Source organism: Cetorhinus maximus, chromosome 3, assembly GCF_964194155.1.
Source record: "Cetorhinus maximus chromosome 3, sCetMax3.hap1.1, whole genome shotgun sequence".
In the NCBI taxonomy this organism is placed as follows: Eukaryota; Metazoa; Chordata; class Chondrichthyes; order Lamniformes; family Cetorhinidae; genus Cetorhinus; species Cetorhinus maximus.
In genome coordinates, this window is record NC_135881.1 from 10,482,445 (window position 1) to 10,504,216 (window position 21,772).

The following is a 21,772-nucleotide window of genomic DNA, read 5'->3' on the forward strand; positions in this document are numbered from 1 at the left end:
CCTTCCTACCCCTCCCTGCCATAGCTTCCAGCTGTGCCTTTTTTTATTCATTCATGGGATGTGGGTGTCGCTGGCATTTATTGCCCATCCCTAACTGCCCTTGAGAAGGTGATGGTGAGCCGCCGCCTTGAACCGCTACAGTCCATGTGATGTAGGTGCACCCACAGTGCTGTTAGGGAGGGAGTTCCAGGATTTTGAACCAGCGACAGTGAAGGAACAAATGTGAATCAGAGTTTTAATTTTAGGGGACATTTAGCCATCTGTCCACAATTGGTGAGTCACATTGTAAAGCAGTCTCACTGAATTAGGTCAGGGTTCTCCTTGTGTAAAAATTCTGAGCGCATGACTGGAGAGCTTTTTTCATTCCACATACGAGAGGTGGGACCAGACATTGTGAGGGGTCATTTTTTTAAATATATATATTCATTCCAAGAATGCAGGAGTCAACATGGCCAGAGTTTATTGCCCATTCCTGGTTGCCCTTGACAAGGTAGTGGTGATGGTGAGCTGCCTTTTTGAATCTCTGTTGTCTCTGTGTTGAAGGTGCTTCCCTTGGTGCTGTGAGGGACTGAGTTCCAGGGTTTTTGACTCAATGTCAACAAAGGAATGCTGATACATGTGGCAAAAGGTTGGAATCTGTTTGCAGAGAGGCAGGTTCCAACCCAGTGACTGTCTGCTGCCGCAACCCCAGGCCCTGGACTTAGTGATAAAAGCACTAGAATGGCCTTTTCATGCATCAATCCTTGCACGATGCTGAAAGCAAATGAGGAAACTAGAGCAGCAGTTGCTTTAAGATGCTTACCTGGAGACGAGTGTAATTATAGTCAGAGGCTACTCAGCTGGATGACAGTCGATAGGGTCTGGTGTGTACCCACTGAGTGCAAGGAGAGGCGTTGGTTTGCTGCTCGTGTATGTTATCCAGATAGGTTGTGCTGTTTGCCATTCTGCCTTGAGGTGTTTCTGGTACTTGCTACAGTTATCTAGTGGTGGGAGGAGAGGTGCGCAGGGTCAAGTAGGGTTCAAGACGACCAGTCTCTGATGGAGTACACACAACGGGCTCGAACTCTGTGGCAACCTCTGGGATCTGGGGCCTGAAATGGTTGAGTCTGCAATTCTGCAGGGATTATTACTGTAGCCTGTGCAGGTGACTGAGTCAGGCCCCACAGCTCCAGATAACCTACAAGTAAAACTTGCTTATGCTCTGTCCTGAGGAGCTGGTTAAACTCAGAGTAGCATTGACTGCACTGGAGGGAGAGCGGGGGTGTTCCCCAGTTCTTGATCATTGCAGCTAAGATCTCCAGACTTTGGTAATTGAGGTTCCTGTATAAGAAAGGAGAGTGTGTTTTCTAAATCTGGTGTAGGGAAACATGACCTGTGTCGATTTCCCACCAGCCAGTAGCGCAACATGGAGACTCTTAAACGTGGTGACAAGTTCCTTGCTGTTAGGTACATTTCTGGTCAAAAAAAAATGTCTCTGACATGGGTCCCTGCAGCACAATTATTACATTGAACATTGATCTGAGTTAATTGGTGAATGTGCTGGATCTAATTATTCTGGTTATTGGAATTAATTTCAGCTCCCAGGTAACTGATGTGTTTATATAAAAAGTATATTTTAACAATTCCAGTTTCCTGATGGCATGCCATTCTTTGCTGAAGATCATTCAGGTGGGAGCTCTTCACCCATCTTAGCACTCTGCTGTCAAATTCTGCATTCCCACTGGAGGGTGGAAACCAGAATTGGAGACAAACTCTTGGAAGAGAACCTAATCTTAACGCAATCCTGTAGCTCCCATCTCCTGGCCCAACATCCAAACCCTGCACAGAATGGATGCTGAGCTCTGACAGTTTCTGCCTCAGGCTCCTCAGATGGCTGAATTGTTTAATGAATTGTGTAACTGCGCATAAAGCCCAGGACACTCCTGGGTCTGATTTCTCCTAGTGTTAGCCAGCACAGCAGCAAGGGCCTCAGAGCAGAACTCAACTCTTTGTTGCTCCATGAACTCCCATGAGAGGAGGTGGGGGAAGGAAGTGGTCCCAGGCTGTAAAGCACTGTCGTCATAACTCTTTTGCATCTGAATTAGTAGTGGGCAAGGGGTGCCAGTGGGTCAGGGTAGAGGGGAGTCTCTGGTGGCTGTGAATCTGTATCCCAGCCTCAAGGCTTATGCCTTCATAAGACAGGATGGGAGGAAAGTGATGGAAGTGGAGAGGAAGCAGCGAACACAGTATCACCCGATGTCTGTTTGTTGCTGTGAAATAATAGCCCCTTCAGTCTTTACTGAAGGCTGAACAGTTTCTGCAACCATCTTGTAGAAATATAGAATGACGTGGCCCAGAATGGAGGCCATTTGGCAAGTCCAACCTCTTTGAAAGAACCATCCAATTAGCCCCACTTCCTTTGCTTGTTCCCTGTTGCTCTGCCTCTGCAAGTATCTATCCAGTTTTCTTGAGAGCGTTACCATTAAAGCACACTTTCAGGCAATGCATTCCAGATCATTGTAACTCGTATAAAAAAAAAACAAAAAAGCATTGATGCCCAGAAACGCGCTCCTGATCCTTACAAATGTTATTTAATATGCATTTTACCTGGGATAGGGCCTAAAAAGCAGAGGACCGAAATGTTCGTATTTGTCGCTGCGTTACCTATAATGTTTGTGTTTCTCTATGCTGATGTGAGCTTCTTTTGATCTCGGCTGTTGTGTAGAATTTGGATGCTATAAGAGAATCGCCTACTAAAATGGAACACAAATCGCAGTTTGTTTCTGACTGCTCTTTGAACCTGAGTCCTTCCCCTACAACCTATACTCCTCACTGTTCGTGAATTGTGCATGTTCTCAAATTGCAAACCCAGCTGTCACAAAATGCATAGAAAACACATCCTAATTCCCGAGCAGTATATCTTTTTGCATGCTCAATAACCACTACTGACCCAATAATTTGATAATTTCAATGTGAAGCCTAAGAACAATTCCTGCAGATTTACTACAACAATCTATTGTTGTTATTAGTTTTTATTTTGAAAAATGCAAAATGCATTGACCATTGTCATTGTTCGGTCGGCACTGACCAGTTCTTACTTCCTCAGTTATATAACCATTCAATTGTGTTGTTCTCCTGACTGGATGTTCAACTCTTTGGAGGGGGGGGGTTATCACAACTGACATCCACAAATTCACCTCCAGCAGACGGGGAGGGAGATCCTTGTCTGATTTCTCTTTTCCCCCCCCTCCCCGCCTATATAAACTCAGATCAGTTACTCAGCACAGGTCTCTTTAGACTGTAAGCTTCAGAAGCTGCTGACTTAACCTGCTGAGGCATTGGAAGGGGTGTAGGTAGTGATCATTTTTAAACCCTGGTGGCCTTTTTTTTTGCTTACAACACTAAGGAGAGATGGGGAGGTGGGGGGAGGAGCTGTGCTCTGATCAAAGTGCACCTTCTAGATTCAGCTCAGTTTGCCCAAAGCTTATCTCTCGAGGTCTGTGAGGGTCAGGAGATTTGCGAACAAGTTGTTCATGTTTACTTGGAGTTTGGGCACACTGGCAGAGAAATCGCTGCCCTGTGGATCGGGTATGGGTCTGTGCCTATCCGTCCTTTTGGTCGACTGGGTCTACTATGCTTACCTGTTTCCTGGTTTTGCTGGATTTCATTTTCCCCTGAACCAGTGATTGTAACCCACAGACTTTTTTATTTCTGCTGTCGTTTGACCAGAGAACAAGCTTTTGACCAAATTCTTTCTGCACTACCTAGGAGAATGGAGCGAGTAACATCCTTCGAGACATTGCCAGAGCCAGGGAGAATATCCAGAAGTCACTGGCCGGAGTGAGTACCTGCTCCTCATAGCTGGCCGCAGACTTGAGATGCCCACTTAGTTGTGCATAAAGGCTTTCCCAAAAAATACCCTAAACCCTTTAACTGCTAGAAAGCTAGGCAATGATTCAAATTGTGTTCACACCGCATTTCGTTTTAAAATGTCTACACAAGTTGGTAGCTTTTCACATCTGGCTGAGAATGGAATTGGGTGTTTTAATAGAAATAAATTTCCTTCAAACATGCAATGAGACAGAATCCTTTATATTAAAGGCTAAGTACCAACATCAACTCTCAATAAACTCCCAATAAAATTGAAATATGAGACTTTGTAGACTTGAATTTGTAGCCAAAGCCACATTCAACTTAACCCTACCCATTAAATGTTTCCTAGGCCATACATCCCCTCAAGCTTTCTGGGTATAGCTATATAGTATATATATATATATATATAGCTACTCATATACTGTTAAAATGCATGCCACTGTATTATCATCTGACTCCCTAAACAGGGCAGCAGTATAAAACAGGCTCTGTACTTTTGAATCTGTTCTCTGTAACATCAACATCAGTGATGCTCTCCACAATGTTATTCTGTGATGTGATTCTTGTAGGGAGGTACCAGACCTGGGTTCCATGGGAACAGAGAGGGCATTTAGCCCTTGAGCCTGTTCTGCCATTTAAGGAATTCATGTCTGATATGCAACCTAACTCCATATACCCAATTTTGCCCTGTATCCCATAGTTTTTGTTAACCTAAGATATTGTCAATCTGTGTTTTAAAATTAACAGTTGAACCAGCATCAATTGCTGTTTGTGAGAGAGAGAGAGAGAGAGAGTGCCAAACCTCTGCCACCCTTTGTGTGTAGAAGTGTTTCCTAATTTCGCTCCTGGAAGGTCTGACTCTAATTTTTACACTACAGGGAGTCTAGGAATAAGAAACAATCAGCAGAAATGTGTTTCTCTCTAGCTTCCCTATCCATTCCCTTAATACAGTAAAATCTTTGCTATAGGACATGCTCGGGGAATGGGTGATGCTGGTCAATCAAAAACACCGTTTAACGGGGAGTTAAATTACCCTGAACACAAGACAAGGTGCTGCTCTGTCTTTGAGGGGAGAGGGGGAAGCAGCTGGGCAGTTGAGGGCCCCAGAACAGCAGGGACATTACAGTAAAACCACTACAACTGGAGACCAAGCTGACACCACGACTGTCAGACCAGCATTTAAAAGAAGAAATCAAGCTGAGCTCCGAGCGGTATATCTTTTTGCAGGCTCGATTACCACTACTGACCCAATAATTTAATAATTTCAATGTGAAGCCTAAGAACAATTCCTGCAAATTTACTAAAACAACCTATTGTTGTTATTTGTTTTTATTTTGAAGAATGCATTATCTGAGTACTGAAAGTGACCAGTGGTTTTTTTTTTAAATCGAGTCATCAAAAATTCCAGTTACTGGAGAATTCCACTTGGTTGAGTACCAGATAACACAAAGTTTACTGTATCTTGGAAACTTGGATTAAATTGCCCATAACCTTCTTAACTTCCAGAGACTACAACTAAAGTTTGTGTAACCACTGCTCATCATTTAAACCCTTGGGTCTAAGTAACATCCTAAGCTGCATAAGAACGTAAGGAAAGGAATGGCAGTAGGCCTTCCGGCCCCCTCGAGCCTGCTCTGCCATTCAATAAGATCATGATTGGGGCCTTAACTCCACTTTCCTACCTGCCCTCCATAACCTTTGATTCCCTTGCAGATCAAAAATCTGTTCTAACTCAGAATTGAATATATTCGATGACCCAGCCTCCAGCTATCCAGGGTAAAGAATTCCAAAGATTTAACAGCTCTCCAAGAAGAAATTTTTCCTCATCACAGTCTTAAATGGGAGACCCCTTATTTGGACTTCCACTGTTTCTAGCTCTTCACCATTTAGAAAGTATCCTGTTTTATCCTTTTTAGGTCCAAAATGGATGACCTCACATTCACCTACATTGAAATCCATTTGCCACAATATCTGTTTGTAATTTTTTGCCTCTATTGACCCAACTTACAACACTGCCTGTCATTGAATACATTGAATAGTTGAGGTTATACCACAGATCCCTGCAATTACGCTCTGTCTCTTGCCGCTCAGCCAGTTTCCTAACCAGGTTAGTAACTTTCCTTCAATTCCATGGCTTCAACTTGAACTAACAGTCTCTTATGAGGGACTTTATCAAATGCATCCTGGAAGTCCATATAAGTAACACCCATAGACATTCCCCTGTCCACTGCTTCAGTCACCTCTCCAAAATAAAATCTAATCAGGTTTGTCAGGCATGATAACTTACCTGTTACAAATCCTAGCACTCTGATCAACTAAATAATTTTAGAGATGTTAGTCACCCTAGCCTTAATTATAAACTCAAGTATTCCCTGACAACCTGTTTTTGGGTAACTGGTCTATCATTCCCTGGATTTCACCTGCCTCCTTCCTTTTAAATGGGTTTAAATAGATTTTGAGAAACTTGTGCCTGGGTCTGCCGGAGTAGGGTATACTCATGGTATGGCCATTGAACTCATTGCCTCCCAGCTTGTTCCATTCAAGGTTGGGGGTGGGGTTCATTTCAGTATTAGGCATGGGACGGGATCTTGCAGCCCCTTGGCACGGATGGGGGATAGAGAAATCTTCTTTGTTCTAGATCTTGTATCAATGTCTATTTGGATAGTAATTAACTCCAAGTTACAGAAGGGAAATTCAGATCTAGTTAATGTTAGGAATTGGAGCCTACAGTACACTCACTTTCTCAGTGTATCAATTAGTTCTGTAAGTGACCTACTTAAGGGAACTAACTTGCACTTCTCTACATCTACCTGGACTGTAGTGAACCTTGGACTTTGACAGAATCCCCTTGTGATCTTAATTGGATACTCATGTCTGTTACACATATATGTTAGCCCCTCTAAATGCAGCCAAGTTAGCACTAGATGAGGCTCTGTTTGATTCATTAAGCTGATTTGGTTCACAGTACAGTGAACATACAGTACAACATTGTCAGATCCACTCAGTTAAATCAGTGCCATCTAATTTTGTGAAAAAGTGCATGATATGTGAAGCCACTTAAATGAAGAGGATAGAATTGATTGATCCTTGGCAAGACCACACCTGGAGTGCTGCGTACAATTCTAGTTGCCGTATTATATTAAAAAAAGGGCACTGGAAAGGTATAAAAAAAAATTTACAGAAATGATAGGAATGTGAGGTTATGTCTGTCAGGAGAGGGATGAACACTTGGGTCTCTTCTCTTGAAAAGAGAAGACTGAGGGGTGACCTAAAGAGATCTTTTTAAATTCTGAAAGATTTTGATAAGAGTGGGTTCAGAGAGAATGTTTCCTCTTCTGGGGAAGAGCATAACTAGAGGCCTTCAATATAATAGAAATCCAATAGGGTGAGAATGTGGAACTTGCTACCACAGCGGGTGATTGCGGTGAATAGTATAGATACATTTAAGGGAAAGCTAGACAAACTAATGAGGGAGCAGGGAATAGAGGGTTAAGCTGATAGTTAGATGAGGCAAGGCAGGCAGAGGTTCAGGTGGAGCATAAATGCTGGCATGAACTGGGTCGAAAGGTCTTTTTCTTTATTGTATATCCCGAGTAAAGAGATTAACCCCTCTACATTCTACCTTTTCATCTGGTATACAGTTGGATGAGAAGGGAAAAATGTTGATCGTTCTGCTTTATTCCTGACCCTTCTGTCAGAAAAGGATCCAAAACTTGTCAGCACAATGGTTATGCAGAATTTATTAATGATAGACACAACCCACTGGATGGCTTAATATTTAGTTAGTGAGGAAACAATGTGAATACTTGATCATTAGCATCTTAATAACTTCCGCCTCAGATACTCTCTCTTTTGTTATGCTTTTGAAAGATGGCATTAAAAATTTTTTTAAAATAAAAAGTTTTATCTCCCACCCCTGTCATTTCCTTGGGAATCTCTGAAAGATGGCTGCCAATTGAGATTTTTCTATTGGAATTTTTTTGGGGAGGGGGATTTCACTCACCTGACATCCCAGTGAGTTCATGCATGTCTGAGGAATTATGCATACTTGGTTTGAGCACATCCCTACCCTCTCCAGATAAATTTGCTGATGTTCGCTGGGTCAGATGTCTCTTTGCTATAGGTGACCTCCACAGCCTTGGGTCAGAGAGAGGGAAATTGTCCAATATTCCCATGTGAACCCTGTTGGAGGGTGTGTGCATGTGAGCGTGTGGGGTGACCGTGTAAAGAATACTACAGGAGAGCACCTTAAAGACATAGGACTGTAAGCCCAGCAAGAGCCACTGCCTTCAGAGGGTTCCAGGAGGGAGAATTAATAAGAAATAGATTTACTGAGTGACAATTGTTTTGCCCTGGCTTTGTGTTGAGGTCTGAGAGATGCCCTAACCAGTCATGTCCATGAGACTGAGTAAAGACTTTGGGTGTGAACAAACCTGATGTTCTTCATCAGAATCCCAGGAGTTAGTGACTGGAAAGCATTAATATACATGGAGTAGTTATCCTTTGTCCCCTTCTGCTGCCCCGTGACCTGACTTCAATTTATTAATCAGCCATTCAATACGGACATCACGTTGAGTTGGTCAAAATGATAGCAAGAGTGACCTATTAGAGGCCTTTAAAATTAGAAGGTAGGGGGGGGATTCCTATGAAGTGGGTAGTCATGGGGAAGATGATGCCACTTGGAGTCCAAAGCTCGGTGCAGACACGATAGGCTGAATGGCCTCTTTCTGCACTGTAACTTTTTTATGGTTCTAAAACTAAGGGTGATAAATATAAGATAATCACGAATAAATCCAATAGGGAATTTGGGAAAAACTTCTTTAGCTAGAGAGTGGTTAGAATGTGGACCTCACTATCACTTGGACTAAGTTGAAATGAATAGCATTAATGCATTTAGGGGAAGTTAGATAAGTACGTGAGAAAGGTTTATGCTGACTGGGTCGTGAGAGGCCCAAGTGGAGGATAAATACTGTCACAGAGCATTTGGGTCAAATGGCTTGTTACTGTGCTGTATTTTAATATTAATTACAAACACACACATGAAACCCTTGACACTCTGATTGTAGAAATGTCTAAGCAGCTGCCAAGAAGCCCCCCCCCTCCCCCCCCAAAACCCCATCCTTTATCAGCCCTTTCATTATCAATTAAGACAACATGAAGGGCCCTTACCGTCCTTTTGAGAAAGAAGATAATCTATAACGTGAAGGTGATCATTTTGAAAGGCCTGCTAGTTAATCAGAAAATGTATTTTGTCGATAAAATCATGTGAAAATAATTGTTTCAACTTTACGTAGCATTTTAAAACATCCTAAAGCGGTGGGAACAGAGTTGCCCCATTCAGATCCAGTATAAACTTTGGCACCTGTTTAAGAAGGGGGCTCTTTTTAAATTTAAAATGTTGTCAATCTTTTTTTAAACAAACAGGGGATCACTAAAAGGAGTAAATGAACCCCCCAGATCAGAGTTTTAAAAAGTCACTGAATTGACACCAAGGTTTGTGTCACAATTAACTGGGCATCACTCTTAAAATGGACTGCATTTTTCGAGCAAATCTGTGAAGACAGATTATAGTAGCAGAAGATAAACAATAAAGCTGACTCGGGTTCCTGGCCTCTGTGGTAATGTGCTGCCTTGGTGTTGGATGAATCGGTACCTTTCAGTCTGCTCAGGAGAAAGTTGGTGCTTGTGGAAGCGTTGTGAGACTATCACAGTACAGTATGTGAATGTATTTCCATGATCAGATCCAATCCGTTTGGGAGGCCAACCATAATCCCAAAGAAACTGTCTTGGATAACGTCGACCCCATCTCGTGCCACGTGAGATTCCATGGCAATGCAAGTCTAGATTTTAGGTGGCACGCTGAGTTCTCCCTGTCACCCAGCACATCACTAACCTCATCATTAATACCTCCCACCTGTACTGCCATTGTAAACTGTAAAAAAAAAAATACACAGTATTGCATTTTGAAGTGAATTGTGTTGACCTGTGCATTGTGTTTTTCTTTTTCATTTATACATACCATGGCTCTTTGGTCCTGCTGCAAGGACAAGAATCTATGTCTGCTCTCCCAGTATTGTCAGCATCCATCCTCTTCTGTGTGTGTGTGTGCGTGCTTTATGGTGTTGACCTCTTTTACATTTGACTCATGGTTAACATTTGAGCACTGGATTATTGCATCCTTTCATCTTCATTAACATTTGTGTTCCATAACCCCATTGGCACTCACTTTGTGACTTGGGAGAAAGGGATGTGAAAGTGTGATTGTTCCTGGGTTGTGCTTCTAGTTTGTTGTGGCCTCATGAGAATTGAAACAAAGGGTTTTTTAATAATGTCTGCTCACAAGGTACTAAAGCTTTGTTGTTTGTTTTTATTTCCTGAAAAGAATGTCTTGCTTGTAAATCATCAGAAAGTAAGTACATTGCTGCAGCTTTTGTCCGCTTTGGGGGTTGGTTGCGAGATTCCCTTGCCTCCCATCTTCACATTGTGCCTTTTCTTCTTTAATATAAAATGTGGCTTCCTCACACTGGCTGCATGCAGAGCTGAGCCATTCACTCCTCATGTCAGATGCATGTCCCGCTACAGGAAGCGTTTAAATGCCCACTGTGGCCAGACCCCATTCTTTCTGTCTGCTATTCCCCTGCTCCCACTAAGCTCACGAGTAAAGATGCGGCCCAATAGCCGTGGTAGCGAGTCCGCATTCTGATCTGAGGCAGCTTGGCGATCGTTGTCCACCAGCTTCTGGCTGGAGAGCAGACAGCCAAATGTCCAGAGTGGCACTTGGGCAAAGTCCCAGCGGGCTTCCTCCGAGACTGTGTATTCCACAGAGGGAGGGTGGGGGGTGGGGGGAAGCAGCTGATCCATTGCCCTCTGAAGAGAGCAATGAGAAAAAGAGACTCTTCAGGGCACGGGGTGGACAGCCAACATGATAGCGTGTCCCTCAGTTCAGGTGCTGCTTGGCCCTGCTTTGTTGCAGCATTTTCTATTTTTATTTTATAGTTTCACCACTCTCAGCTCTTGTGTTCAACTTTTAGTTAAAACTTCTTGTTGCCATTGAGTTTCCCAGGGGCTCTTCATACAAAACTCTTATGCCCTATGACAGCTGTGACCACTGAGTCATACCAGCCAGGAACAGCCCAATTTGCTCCTAAACCATTATGGCTGAGAGTACGATGCTCTCGGGGCCAGTGAGGGAAGGGAGAAAATTCCTGAACCTTTCTGCTGGAAAGAGATGTTCTGAAAGAAAGGAGCTGCTCTGCAGGGTTAAATTGTAAGGGCATACCAAAGCAATCACCCTGGATCTTCTATATTCAAGGGAATACAAGCCTACCCTACGTAACCTTCCTTTGTAATTTAACCTTCTTAGCCCCAGAGCATTCTGGTGAATCTGCACTGTACCCACTCAAAGGCCAGTGTACCCTTCATAAGGTGCGGTGCCCAGAACTGAATGCAGTGCCCCAGATGGAGTCTGTATAAGGCTCTGTAGAATTCCTGCTCTTTATATTACAGCCTGCCTTAGATAGGGAACTTTTACATGGGGGAATCGCTGTCCTGCAACTCTGTCATGTAGTGCACTGGCCAAGATCGTCTTTGGCGATCATTTTTAAAGCTAACATTTCTTCCTTTAATTCCTTACCTTCAGGCTTTTTTAATGTAGCAGAGCGTAAACTGGACACTGTCTCCCCACCCACCCCCCACCCCCACCACAGCATGGGGTAATTTGATCATCACAGAAGCAGCTGGGTTGTAGGTGTTGCCAGCAGCATGGATCTCTGCACTGAGGTTCAGTATAACTACAGCCCCAGGAATTGGCAGCATTTTCTCACCAGTGATTATCGAGTTTAGACTGTGGAGCAGAGTCTGTTTCCCAACCACTAAGCGGGCTCCCTACTCCCAGCAGCGGGATTGCGGATACACACGGTGTCCAATGTTCAGTCATGCTAATGGAGAAAACAATCTGCACTGACCCAAGCATTGGTGCAAAAGCCACTTAGCCTGCTTAGTTCATTATCAAATTGTGACCTCAAGGAGCCTCGTAGACCTGTAGCGACAGAATGGTGTTAAGAGGAGCTTCAGGGCTCTTTCTGAAAAGTGAGGGATCATGCACGTACAGAACATCCTGCTGGCTTTCTGATGTGTTGAAAAATGTTGCCTATATCAGCTATCTCTGAAAGAAATGTAATCATCAGATACCAAAATCAACAAATGTGCGGACATTGCTGGGTTTCCTTTCTTTGCCTGCCCTGTGTGTGTGTGTATGTGTAAGTGTGTGTGAGCGCTTCCTGCTTGCTTCCAGGGGAGTTCTGGCCTCTTACTTTAACTGTTACACACCATTGGTAAGAGTTTGCTGTTGCAGTTTAATCGTCCTCATTATCCAGAGAGGAACAAACGTGACAGTGCACACCAACTGCCCCTTGAACTCTTACCAATGGGGAAAGAGGGGGATGGGGGAAGGAAGGGCTAACTCTCTGCTGCCTGGGGGCTCTCTCTCTCTCTCTCTCTCCTTTTGAGTAAGGCTAATTCCCACTTGTTCTATTTTCAGAGCGCTGTGCAAGGTTCAGATATCGAGCTGTGTGCCCGGGTCACCAGCCTAGAGAAGGAGAATCAGAATTTACACCAGGGTAAGTGGGAGATTTTTTCACCATTATCACTTTGGTCAATGTGTCGTGACTGTGATAAAGGGAGGATAGGATGATGTGCAGGACTGTGGAAAGGGGGGGGGGACGGGGTGATGTGGAGGGCTGTGCAAAGGGGAACGGGGTGATGTGGAGGGCTGTGATAAAGGGGAACGGGTTGATGTGGAGGGCTGTGATAAAGGGGAATGGGGCGATGTGGAGGGCTGTGATAAAGGGGAACGGGGTGATGTGGAGGGCTGTGATAAAGGGGAATGGGGCGATGTGGAGGGCTGTGATAAAGGGGAACGGGGTGATGTGGAGGGCTGTGATAAAGGGGAATGGGGCGATGTGAAGGGCTGTGATAAAGGGGAACGGGGTGATTTGGAGGGCTGTGCTAAAAGGGAACGGGTTGATGTGGAGGGCTGTGATAAAAGGGAATGGGGTGATGTGGAGGGCTGTGATTCCTATCTGAGGCTTGAGAAGTCTGATGCATTGCTTTTGTGATTCAGCCACATGTCCTCATACTGACCAGGACACTGGGCAGAACTCCCTTGCTCCTCTTTGAGCAGTGCCGTGGAATCAGTTTGTGAAATAAACAACACGAACATGAGCGTTTATGTGTGTTGGGCAAAATAATGGTGCTAAGACTTGTAATTCCTGGGGCTGGGTAAAATATAACCTCCAAACCACACATCACCCTGACTTGAAAATATATCGCCAATCCTTCACTCTCACTTGGTTAAAACCCTGGAACTCCCTCCCTAACAGCACTGTGGGTGTACCTACACCACATGGACTGCAACAGTTCAAGAAGGCAGCTCACCACCACCTTCTCAAGGGCAGTTAGGGATGGGCAATAAATGCTGGCCTTGCCAGTGACCGTCACTTTCCATAAATGAATATAAAAAAGTATGTCTCCACATAGCTTATTTTTGTTTTTATTAATTTTCTCCCCTTCTTTCTCCCCTTGTTTCAGTCCAGGAGGACTGGCCACAGTCAACTCATTCACCTAGATCTTCATTTCTCACCTGAGTTTATACCGTTAGCGTCAGCAGGGAAGCATCACAGCCAAGCCCTATTCTGTTCTTAGCCAATCTTCACAGATCACATTTTACATAATATTTACAGCACAGAAACAGACCATTCGGCCAAACTTGTCCAATCCTGTGTTTCTCCTCCACATAAACTTCCTCTCACTCCTCTTCATCTAATTCCATCAATATATTCTCCTATTCCTTTCTCTCATATACTTGTTTAGTTTTCCCATAAATGCATCTACACTATTCACCTCAACTATCAAGTTCCACATTCTCACCACTCTCTGGGTGAATAAGTTTCTCCTCAATTTCCCTATTGGATTTAACAGTGACTATCTTATATTTACAGCCCCTAGTTCTGGCTAGAGGCCGTAGAACAGTTTCTCTGGCTACCCCATCAAAACCTTTCATCATCTATAAGGTCACCCTCAGCCTTGTCTTATCTAGAGAAAAGAGCCCCTGCTTGTTTAGGCCTTTCTGGTGGGTATTACCTCACAGCTGTGGTATTGTCTCTGTAAATCTTTTTTGCAGCTTGTCCAATGCCTTTCCACTTCTTCATTATACGGAGACTAGAGAGAAAAGTTGCTCCTTGCCTCCCCTTTCCATTCTCTGCATGATAATTAACACCTCTTTGGTCTTATAGCAGTAGTCTTTTATTGAAACACTCAGTGGGTTTTAGCTCGGCTCAATGTGCTGGTTTGTCTGCAGGGGGAGCTAGAGAACTGAATGTGGAAAGCTCAGAAATCCAATGGCAATTTCTCCTTCAACGTTGGTCCCACTTCCTTCATTTGTTCTTCAGTATAATTGAAATTCAAGCAGGCTGTCACTGTACTTCCATTATTACTGCTTCCATCATCTGCCTGAATCCTCACTGGACCAAACCCTTTACACAAGTTCCTGTCTGCCAACTGCAGCCACCCTCCTGACGGGCAGCCATGAAAGATTGAATTATGTTTGTTCTGCACGTGGTCTCCCCTGCCGTGTCCATAATACAACCTGCCCTTCATATGAGACCAAGCCAAACATATTTTCCATAACCTGCCAATCTCCATAACTCACTGGAGGCGGGGGAGAAGGGGCCTGCTCTGAATGGTAGAAGATCCGCTGGAAGTGGTTTTGATTTCTGCGCAGCCTGTGTGTATTGTACTTTGACGCTGCTCCTTGTTCACTCCTTGTTAGAGGTGGAAGACCTGCGGTTGGCACTGTCAAAGCTAGAGGCTCGCCTGTCAACATTGGAGAAACCCTCGACCAGCATCAAGCCTGCAGTCTGCCCACCAGCCCCGCACAACAAGGTAAGATGCCGTTATCATCATCCCGTACTGCCCCCTTGTAAGTTTGGCCCCGTGTTGGAGAATGGATTGATAGACACCCTCCAATACCTCAGTTCGACAGCGCGTGCGCTATTTCACCCTGATAGGGCAACAAATGAGGCTGACCCTGCCCCTGCCCAAAGTGCATGTCGTTGGATAAAGGTTCACGTGGTGATCTTGCAAGCAGAGCTATTGGGAGAATTGGGACAAATTCTGCCTCATTGCCCCAGGATCACTTTTGCCCCAGATTCTGTAATTCTACAAGGTTTATGTTTGAATTAGGGACGTGTTTCATTAAATGGGGGGGAATTAGCGGGGCACTGGTAATTGGGGAATAGAGAAGGGGGACTGGTGAATGGTGGGGGGGGGGTGCGTAAATGGGAGAGTGGAGGGCTTCAGCAAGAAATGGGGGTTGAGGAGCTCTTACAGCAACCTAAAAAGCCCCCTGCGGCTCTATAGCTATAGGCTGGCCCCCTCATCTAAGCTGACACCAGTGCTGAGGGAGCGCTGCACTGTCAGAATCGCTGTTTTTCAGGTGAAACATTAAACCTAGGCCCTAGCTGCCTCCTCGAATGGATAGTAAAGGTTCAGTGATCCTGTGACACTATTCGAAGAAGAACAGGGGAGAGTCCTCACCAGGGCCCTCAATCAACACCACTGAAACAGCTTAGCTGGTCATTATCATATGGCTGTTTGTGGGGAGCTTGCTATGCACAAATCTGCTGCTGCGTTTCCAACAGTAAAATGGCGACTATGCTTCAGGGGAAATAAACTGACTGTGAAACACTTGGGGATATGCTGAGGTTATGAAAGGTGCTATATAAATGTAAATTCTTTATTTTTTCGTAGGCCAAATGTGGTCACCGATTTCTGCAAATCGATGAATGTGTCCTGCTCAGGTTAATAGAAGGGCGAATGTTTATCAGGCATTGTAGCTCTCTCATGCCCTCTCTCTCTCTCTCTCTCTCTTTCCCACTCCCAACACTCATCCACTGCCCCCCTGTCCTCGCTCGCGCGCTTCAAAGGCCCTGGGTTGCCACTGTACTGGGCTTATATGAATTTTGAAAGGCGTGTGGCGGTGGTTTTATTTCACACTGTCCTGGTCTCCAGTGATTTTATCCTGTAAACATATTGCTCTTCCTTTTATGTAAAGCCCAACACGAAGCAGCCTGAGGCAGAGGAGGAGGATGACGATGACATTGATCTTTTTGGAAGCAGTGATGAGGAAGAGAGTGCAGAGAAGGAGAGGGTTCGTGAGGAACGATTACGTCAATATGCAGAGAAGAAATCCAAGAAACCTACCCTTATCGCCAAGTCCTCTATCCTTCTGGACGTGAAACCGGTAAGCTATCCTCCTTTCACTAAAACACCAGCCCCCTTCCACCCCCGCCACAGTAATTCCACATCCATGGTACATTCCTCCCATCTCTCTCCAGCCTCCCCCCACCCCCTCCATTCATGATCCATTACACGCCTATGCTACATTCCTTCCTCCGTCCCCTCCCACAGCCCCCACCCCCGTGCATTCCTTTCCCCTCACCTATGGTACATTCCCCCACCCTAACCCTGCCAAATTCTGCTCCACAGACACAAGGGACCCTCTCTCCCTCTCCCTCTCCCCCCCCTCCTTCCCTCTCTCCCTCTCCCCCATATCCATCGCGCTGTATCTCATGCCTGGCTCATGAGGTCTGTCTAGATGATGTGTCTTGATGGGGTTGTTGAACCATTGAGTGCCATCACAGCAGAGCCTGATCTTTTCTAGAGGGTTCACTGCCACGAAGGGCGATTGTTCACTGGACAGCGATTCATAGAAACTAGGAGCAGGAGTAGGCCATTCGGCCCTTCGAGCCTGCTCCGCCATTCATTATGATCATGGTTGATCATCCAGATCAATAGCCTGCTCCCGCTTTCTCCCCATACCCTTTGATCCCTTTCGCCCCAAGAGCTATATCTAACTCCTTCTTGAAAACATACAATGTTTTGGTCTCATCTACTTTCTGTGGTAACGAATTCCACAGGCTCACCACTCTCTGGGTGAAGAAATTTCTCCTCATCTCAGTCCTAAATGATCAACCCCATATCCTCAGACTGTGGCCCCTGGTTCTGGACTCCCCCACCATCGGGAACATCCTTCCTGCATCTACCCTGTCTAGTCCTGTTAGAATTTTATAGGTTTCTATGAAATGCCCCCTCATTCTTCTGAACTCCAGCGAATATAATCCTAATCGACTCAATCTCTTCTCGTATGTCAGTCCCGCCATCCCAGGAATCAGTCTGGTAAACCTTTGCTGCACTCCCTCTATAGCAAGTACATCCTTCCTCAGATAAGGAGACCAAAACTGCACACAATATTCCAGGTGCGGTCTCACCAAGGCCCTGTACAATTGCAAGACATCCCCGCTCCTGTACTCCAATCCTCTGGCTATGAAGGCCAACATACCATTTGCCTTCTTTACCGCCTGCTGCATCTGCATGCTTACCTTCAGTGACTGGTGTACAAGGACACCCAGGTCTCGGGGCTTGCGGGGGGGCATTTGATGGCTTAGTGAACTGGGTAGCGGGAAATTCGGTTCACTGATTCTTCTTTTTTTCTTGAGGTTTGTTCTAAAATCTGTATAATGCTAGACACCTGCAAATACACACCATGAAAGCAAAACGCTGCGGATACTGGAAACCTGAAAAAACACACAATGCTGGAAAAACTTAGCAGGTCAGGTAGCGCGTCTAGAGAGAAACAGAGTTAATATTTCGGGTCAATGATGACTTTTCATAAGGACTGGAAATAGTTAAAGTCACCCTGAAACATTTCTCTCCTCAAGTGCTGCCTGTCCTGCTGAGTGTCTCCAGCATCTTCTGCTCTTATAATCCACACTTTGTTCAGTCATAGAAGTCTACAGCACAGAAAAAGGCCCTCGGCCCATCGAGTCTGCGCTGGTCAAACGAGTACCTAACTATTCTAATCCCATCTTCCAGCACTAGGCCCATAGCCTTGTTTGCCATGGCATCGCAAGTGCACATCCAAATACTTTCTAAATGTTATGAGGTTTCCTGCCTCTGCCACCCTTTCAGGCAGTGAGTTCCAGATTTCCACCACCCTCTGGGTGAAAAAATTCTTCCTCACATCCCCTCTAAACCTCCTGCCCCTTAAATCTATGCCCCCTGGTTATTGATCCATCCTCCAAGGGGAAAAGTTCCTTCCTATCTACCCTATCTTTGCTCCTCATAATTTTATACACCTCAATCATGTACCCCCTCAATGTTCCCTGCTACAGAGAAAATAACCCCAGTCTATCCAATCTCGCCTCATAACTAAAACTCTGCAGCCCAGCCTAACAAATTTGAGTGAATTTTTTGAGGAGGTGACCAGGTGTGTAGATGAGGGTAGTGCAGTTGATGTAGTTTATATGGATTTCAGCAAAGCCTTTGACAAGGTCCCACATGGGAGACTTATAAAGAAGGCAAATGCACATGGGATACAGGGTAATTTGATAAGGCGGATTCAAAATTGGCTTAGTTGTAGGAGACAGAGGGTGATGACAGAAGGATGCTTTAGTGACTGGAAGCCAGTGTCCAGTGGCGTACCACAGGGTACCTAGTGCTGGGTCCCCTATTATTTGTCAATTTATATAAACGACATAGATAACAATGTGGGAGGTAGGATTAGTAGGTTTGCGGATGACACAAAGATTGGCTAGATGGTTACAGTGAGGTTGAGTGTCTTGGGCTACAGGAAGATATAGACGGAATGGTCAAATGGGCAGATAAGTGGCAGATGGAATTTAACCCTGAAAAGTGTGAGGCGATACACTTTGAAAGGAGTAATTTGACAAGGAAGTATTCAATGAACGGCATGACACTAGGAAGTTCTGAGGAACAAAGGGACCTTGGCACGTGTGTCCATAGATCTCTGAAGGCGGAGGGGCATGTTAGTGGGGTGGTGAAAAAGGCATGTGGGAAACTTGCCTTTATCAACCGAGGCATAGATTACAAAAGTAGGGAGGTCATGTTGGGAGTTGTATAGAACCTTGGTGACGCCACAGCTGGAGTACTGTGTGCAATTCTGGTCGTCACATTATAGGAAGGATGTGATTGCACTGGAGGGGGTGCAGAGGAGATTCACCAGGATGTTGCCTGGGATGAAACATTTAAGTTAAGAAGAGAGGTTGGATTGACTTGGGTTGTTTTCGTTGGAGCAGAGAAGACTGAGGGGCGACCTGATCGAGGTGTACAAGATTATGAGGGGCATGGACAGGGTGGATAGGGAGCAGCTGTTCCCCTTAGTTGAAGGGTCAGTCACAAGGGAACATAAATTCAAGGTGAGGGGCAGGAGGTTTAGGGGGGATGTGAGGAACAACTTTTTTACCCAGAGGGTGGTGACGGTCTGGAATGCACTGCCTGGGAGGGTGGTGGAGGCGGGTTGCCTCACATCTTTTAAGAAATACCTGGATGAGCACTTGGCATGTCATAACATTCAAGTCTGTGGGCCAAGTGCTGGTAAATGGGATTAGGTCAGTAGGTCAGGTATTTTTCACGTGTCGGTGCAGACTCGATGGGCTTCTTCTGCACTGTGAGATTCTGATTCTGTAAACATCCTGCAAAATCTCCTCTGCTCTCTCTCTAGTACAATCACATCCTTCCTATAATGCGGATTTCAGAACTGCACGCAATACTCTAGCTGTGGCCTCACCAGCATTTTATACAGTTCCAGCATAACCTCCCTGCTCTTATATTCTATGCCTCGGCTAGTAAATGCAAGTATCCCATATGCCGCCTTAACCACGTTATCTATCTGCCCCGCTACCGTAAGGGACCGGTGGACGTGCACACCAAGGTCCCTCTAACCCTCGGTACTTCCCAGTGTCCTACCATTCATCGTGTATTCCCACGCCTTGATTGTCCTGCCCAAGTGCATCATCTCACACTTATCCGGATCAAATTCCATTTGCCACTGATCAGCCCATCTGACCAGCCCGCCTATATCCTCCTGTAATCTAAGGCTATCCTCCTCACTTTACCACCCCACCACTTTTCATGTCATCTGCGAACTTACTGGTCAACCCTCCTATATTCACGTCTAAATCGTTTATATATACACCACAAACAACACCAATCCCTGTGGAATCCCACTGGACACAGGCATCCAGTCACAAAAACACCCCTCAACCATCACCCTCTGCTTCCTGCCACTCAGCCAATTCTGGATCCAATTTGCCAAATTGCTGTGGATCCTATGGGCTCTTGCCTTCCTTATCAGTCTCCCATGCGGGATCTTATCAAAAGCCTTGCTGAAGTCCAAGCAGACCACATCAAATGCATTGCCCTCATCTACACACTTGGTCACCTCTTCGAAAAATTCAATAAAATTGGTCAGACATGACCTCTCCTTAACAAAACCATGCTGACTGTCCTTGATTAATCCCTGCCTCTCCAAGTGTAGATTAATTCTGTCCCTCAGAATTGCTTCCAATAGTTTCCCTACCACTGAGTTTAGACCAACTGGCTTGTAGTTCCCTGGTTTATCCCTTCTTCCCTTCTTGAATAACAGCACCACATTGGCTGTCCTCCAGTCCTCTGGCACCTCTCCTGTGGCCGGAGAGGTATTGAAAATTATTGCCAGTGCCCCTGCTATCTCCTCCCTTGCCTCACTCAACAGCCTGGGATACATTTCATCCGGGCCTGGAGATTTATCTACTTTTAAGCCTCTCAGACCACTTAGAACCTCCTCCCTTTCTATGCTAATTTCTTTAATTATATCACAGTCCTTCTGCCTGATTTCCATACCCATGTCGTCCCTCTCACTTGTGAACACCGACACAAAGTATTCATTTAGAACCCTACCTACGTCTTCCGGCTCCACACAAATTGCCACTATGGTCCTTAATGGGCCCTACTCTTTCCCTAGTTATCCTCCTACTTTTAATGTACTTGTAAAATAACTTTGGATTTTCCTTTATTTTACCTGCCAATGTCTTTTCATGCACCCTTTTTAAGTTCCCCCTATATATTCTATACCACTCTAGGGCTTCCGCTGTTTTGAGCCCTCAGTATCTGCCATACGCCTCCCTTTTTCTCTTTATCCAACCCTGTATATCCCTCGACATCCAGGATTCCCTGGATTTGTTGGTCCCACCCTTTGTCTTTACTGGAATATGTTGGCCTGTACTCTCCCTATTTCCTTCTTGAATGAGTCCCACTGCTCTGACGCAGATTTACCTAAAAGTAGCTGCTCCCAGTCCAGTCTGGCCGAATCATATCTGATCTTATTAAAATCAGCCTTCCCCCAATTTGGAACACTGATTTTTGGCCCATCCTTGTCCTTTTCCATAACAACCTTGAATCTAACAGATTTATGATCACTATCTGCAAAATGCTCCCCCACTGATATCTCTACCACTTGCCTGGCTTCATTCCCTAAAATTAAGTCAAGGACCGCCCCTTGTCTTGTAGAACCTTCTACGTACTGGCTTAAAAAGCTCCTGGATGCATTTTAAGAATTCCGCTCCCTCTAAACCTATCACACTATGACTAACCTAGTTAATGTTGGGGAAGTTGAAATCCCCTACAATTGACACCCTATTATTTTTACGCTTCTCTGAAATTTGCCAACATAATCTGCTCTCCTGTTTCTCTGACTTTTTGGGGGCCTATAGTACACTCCCAGCAATGTGATTACCCTTTTTTTGTTTTTCAGTTCTACCCATTTGGCTTCATTTGTCAAGAATATGGACCGCAGTGGTTCAAGACGGTGGCTTACCACCACCTTCCCAAGGGCATTTAGAGATAGGCAATAAATGCTGGCCTAGCCAGTGATACCCACACCCCATGAACAAATAAAGCAAAGAAGACATGCTAACTGTTGGCAAGCTTGCCAACCAATCAGCACACTCTTCTCATGCAGTATAAATTGTTGTTCCCCTGCTCCGAGCTGTCCTGATGAGTGCAAGGCAAATAGCTTTGATAG

The 21,772-nt window shown here is 45.1% G+C and overlaps 1 protein-coding gene across 9 annotated transcripts in view; it reads left to right on the forward strand.

The window, feature by feature from the left end:
- The window catches only part of eef1db (eukaryotic translation elongation factor 1 delta b (guanine nucleotide exchange protein)), a 44,124-nt gene that overhangs the window by 17,472 nt on the left and 4,880 nt on the right, over positions 1-21,772 (forward strand). For 2 of the 9 annotated variants that reach the window (XM_078536370.1, XM_078536375.1), the window contains exons 3-7: positions 3,748-3,819; positions 10,235-10,261; positions 12,392-12,470; positions 14,681-14,793; positions 15,965-16,153. In XM_078536370.1, coding sequence (XP_078392496.1) covers positions 3,748-3,819; positions 10,235-10,261; positions 12,392-12,470; positions 14,681-14,793; positions 15,965-16,153 — 480 coding nt within the window. Of the gene's footprint in view, positions 1-3,747; positions 3,820-9,593; positions 9,669-10,234; positions 10,262-12,391; positions 12,471-14,680; positions 14,794-15,964; positions 16,154-21,772 lie in introns of all 9 variants that reach the window. The other 7 variants (XM_078536358.1, XM_078536379.1, XM_078536388.1 and 4 more) reach the window with 5 other exon arrangements.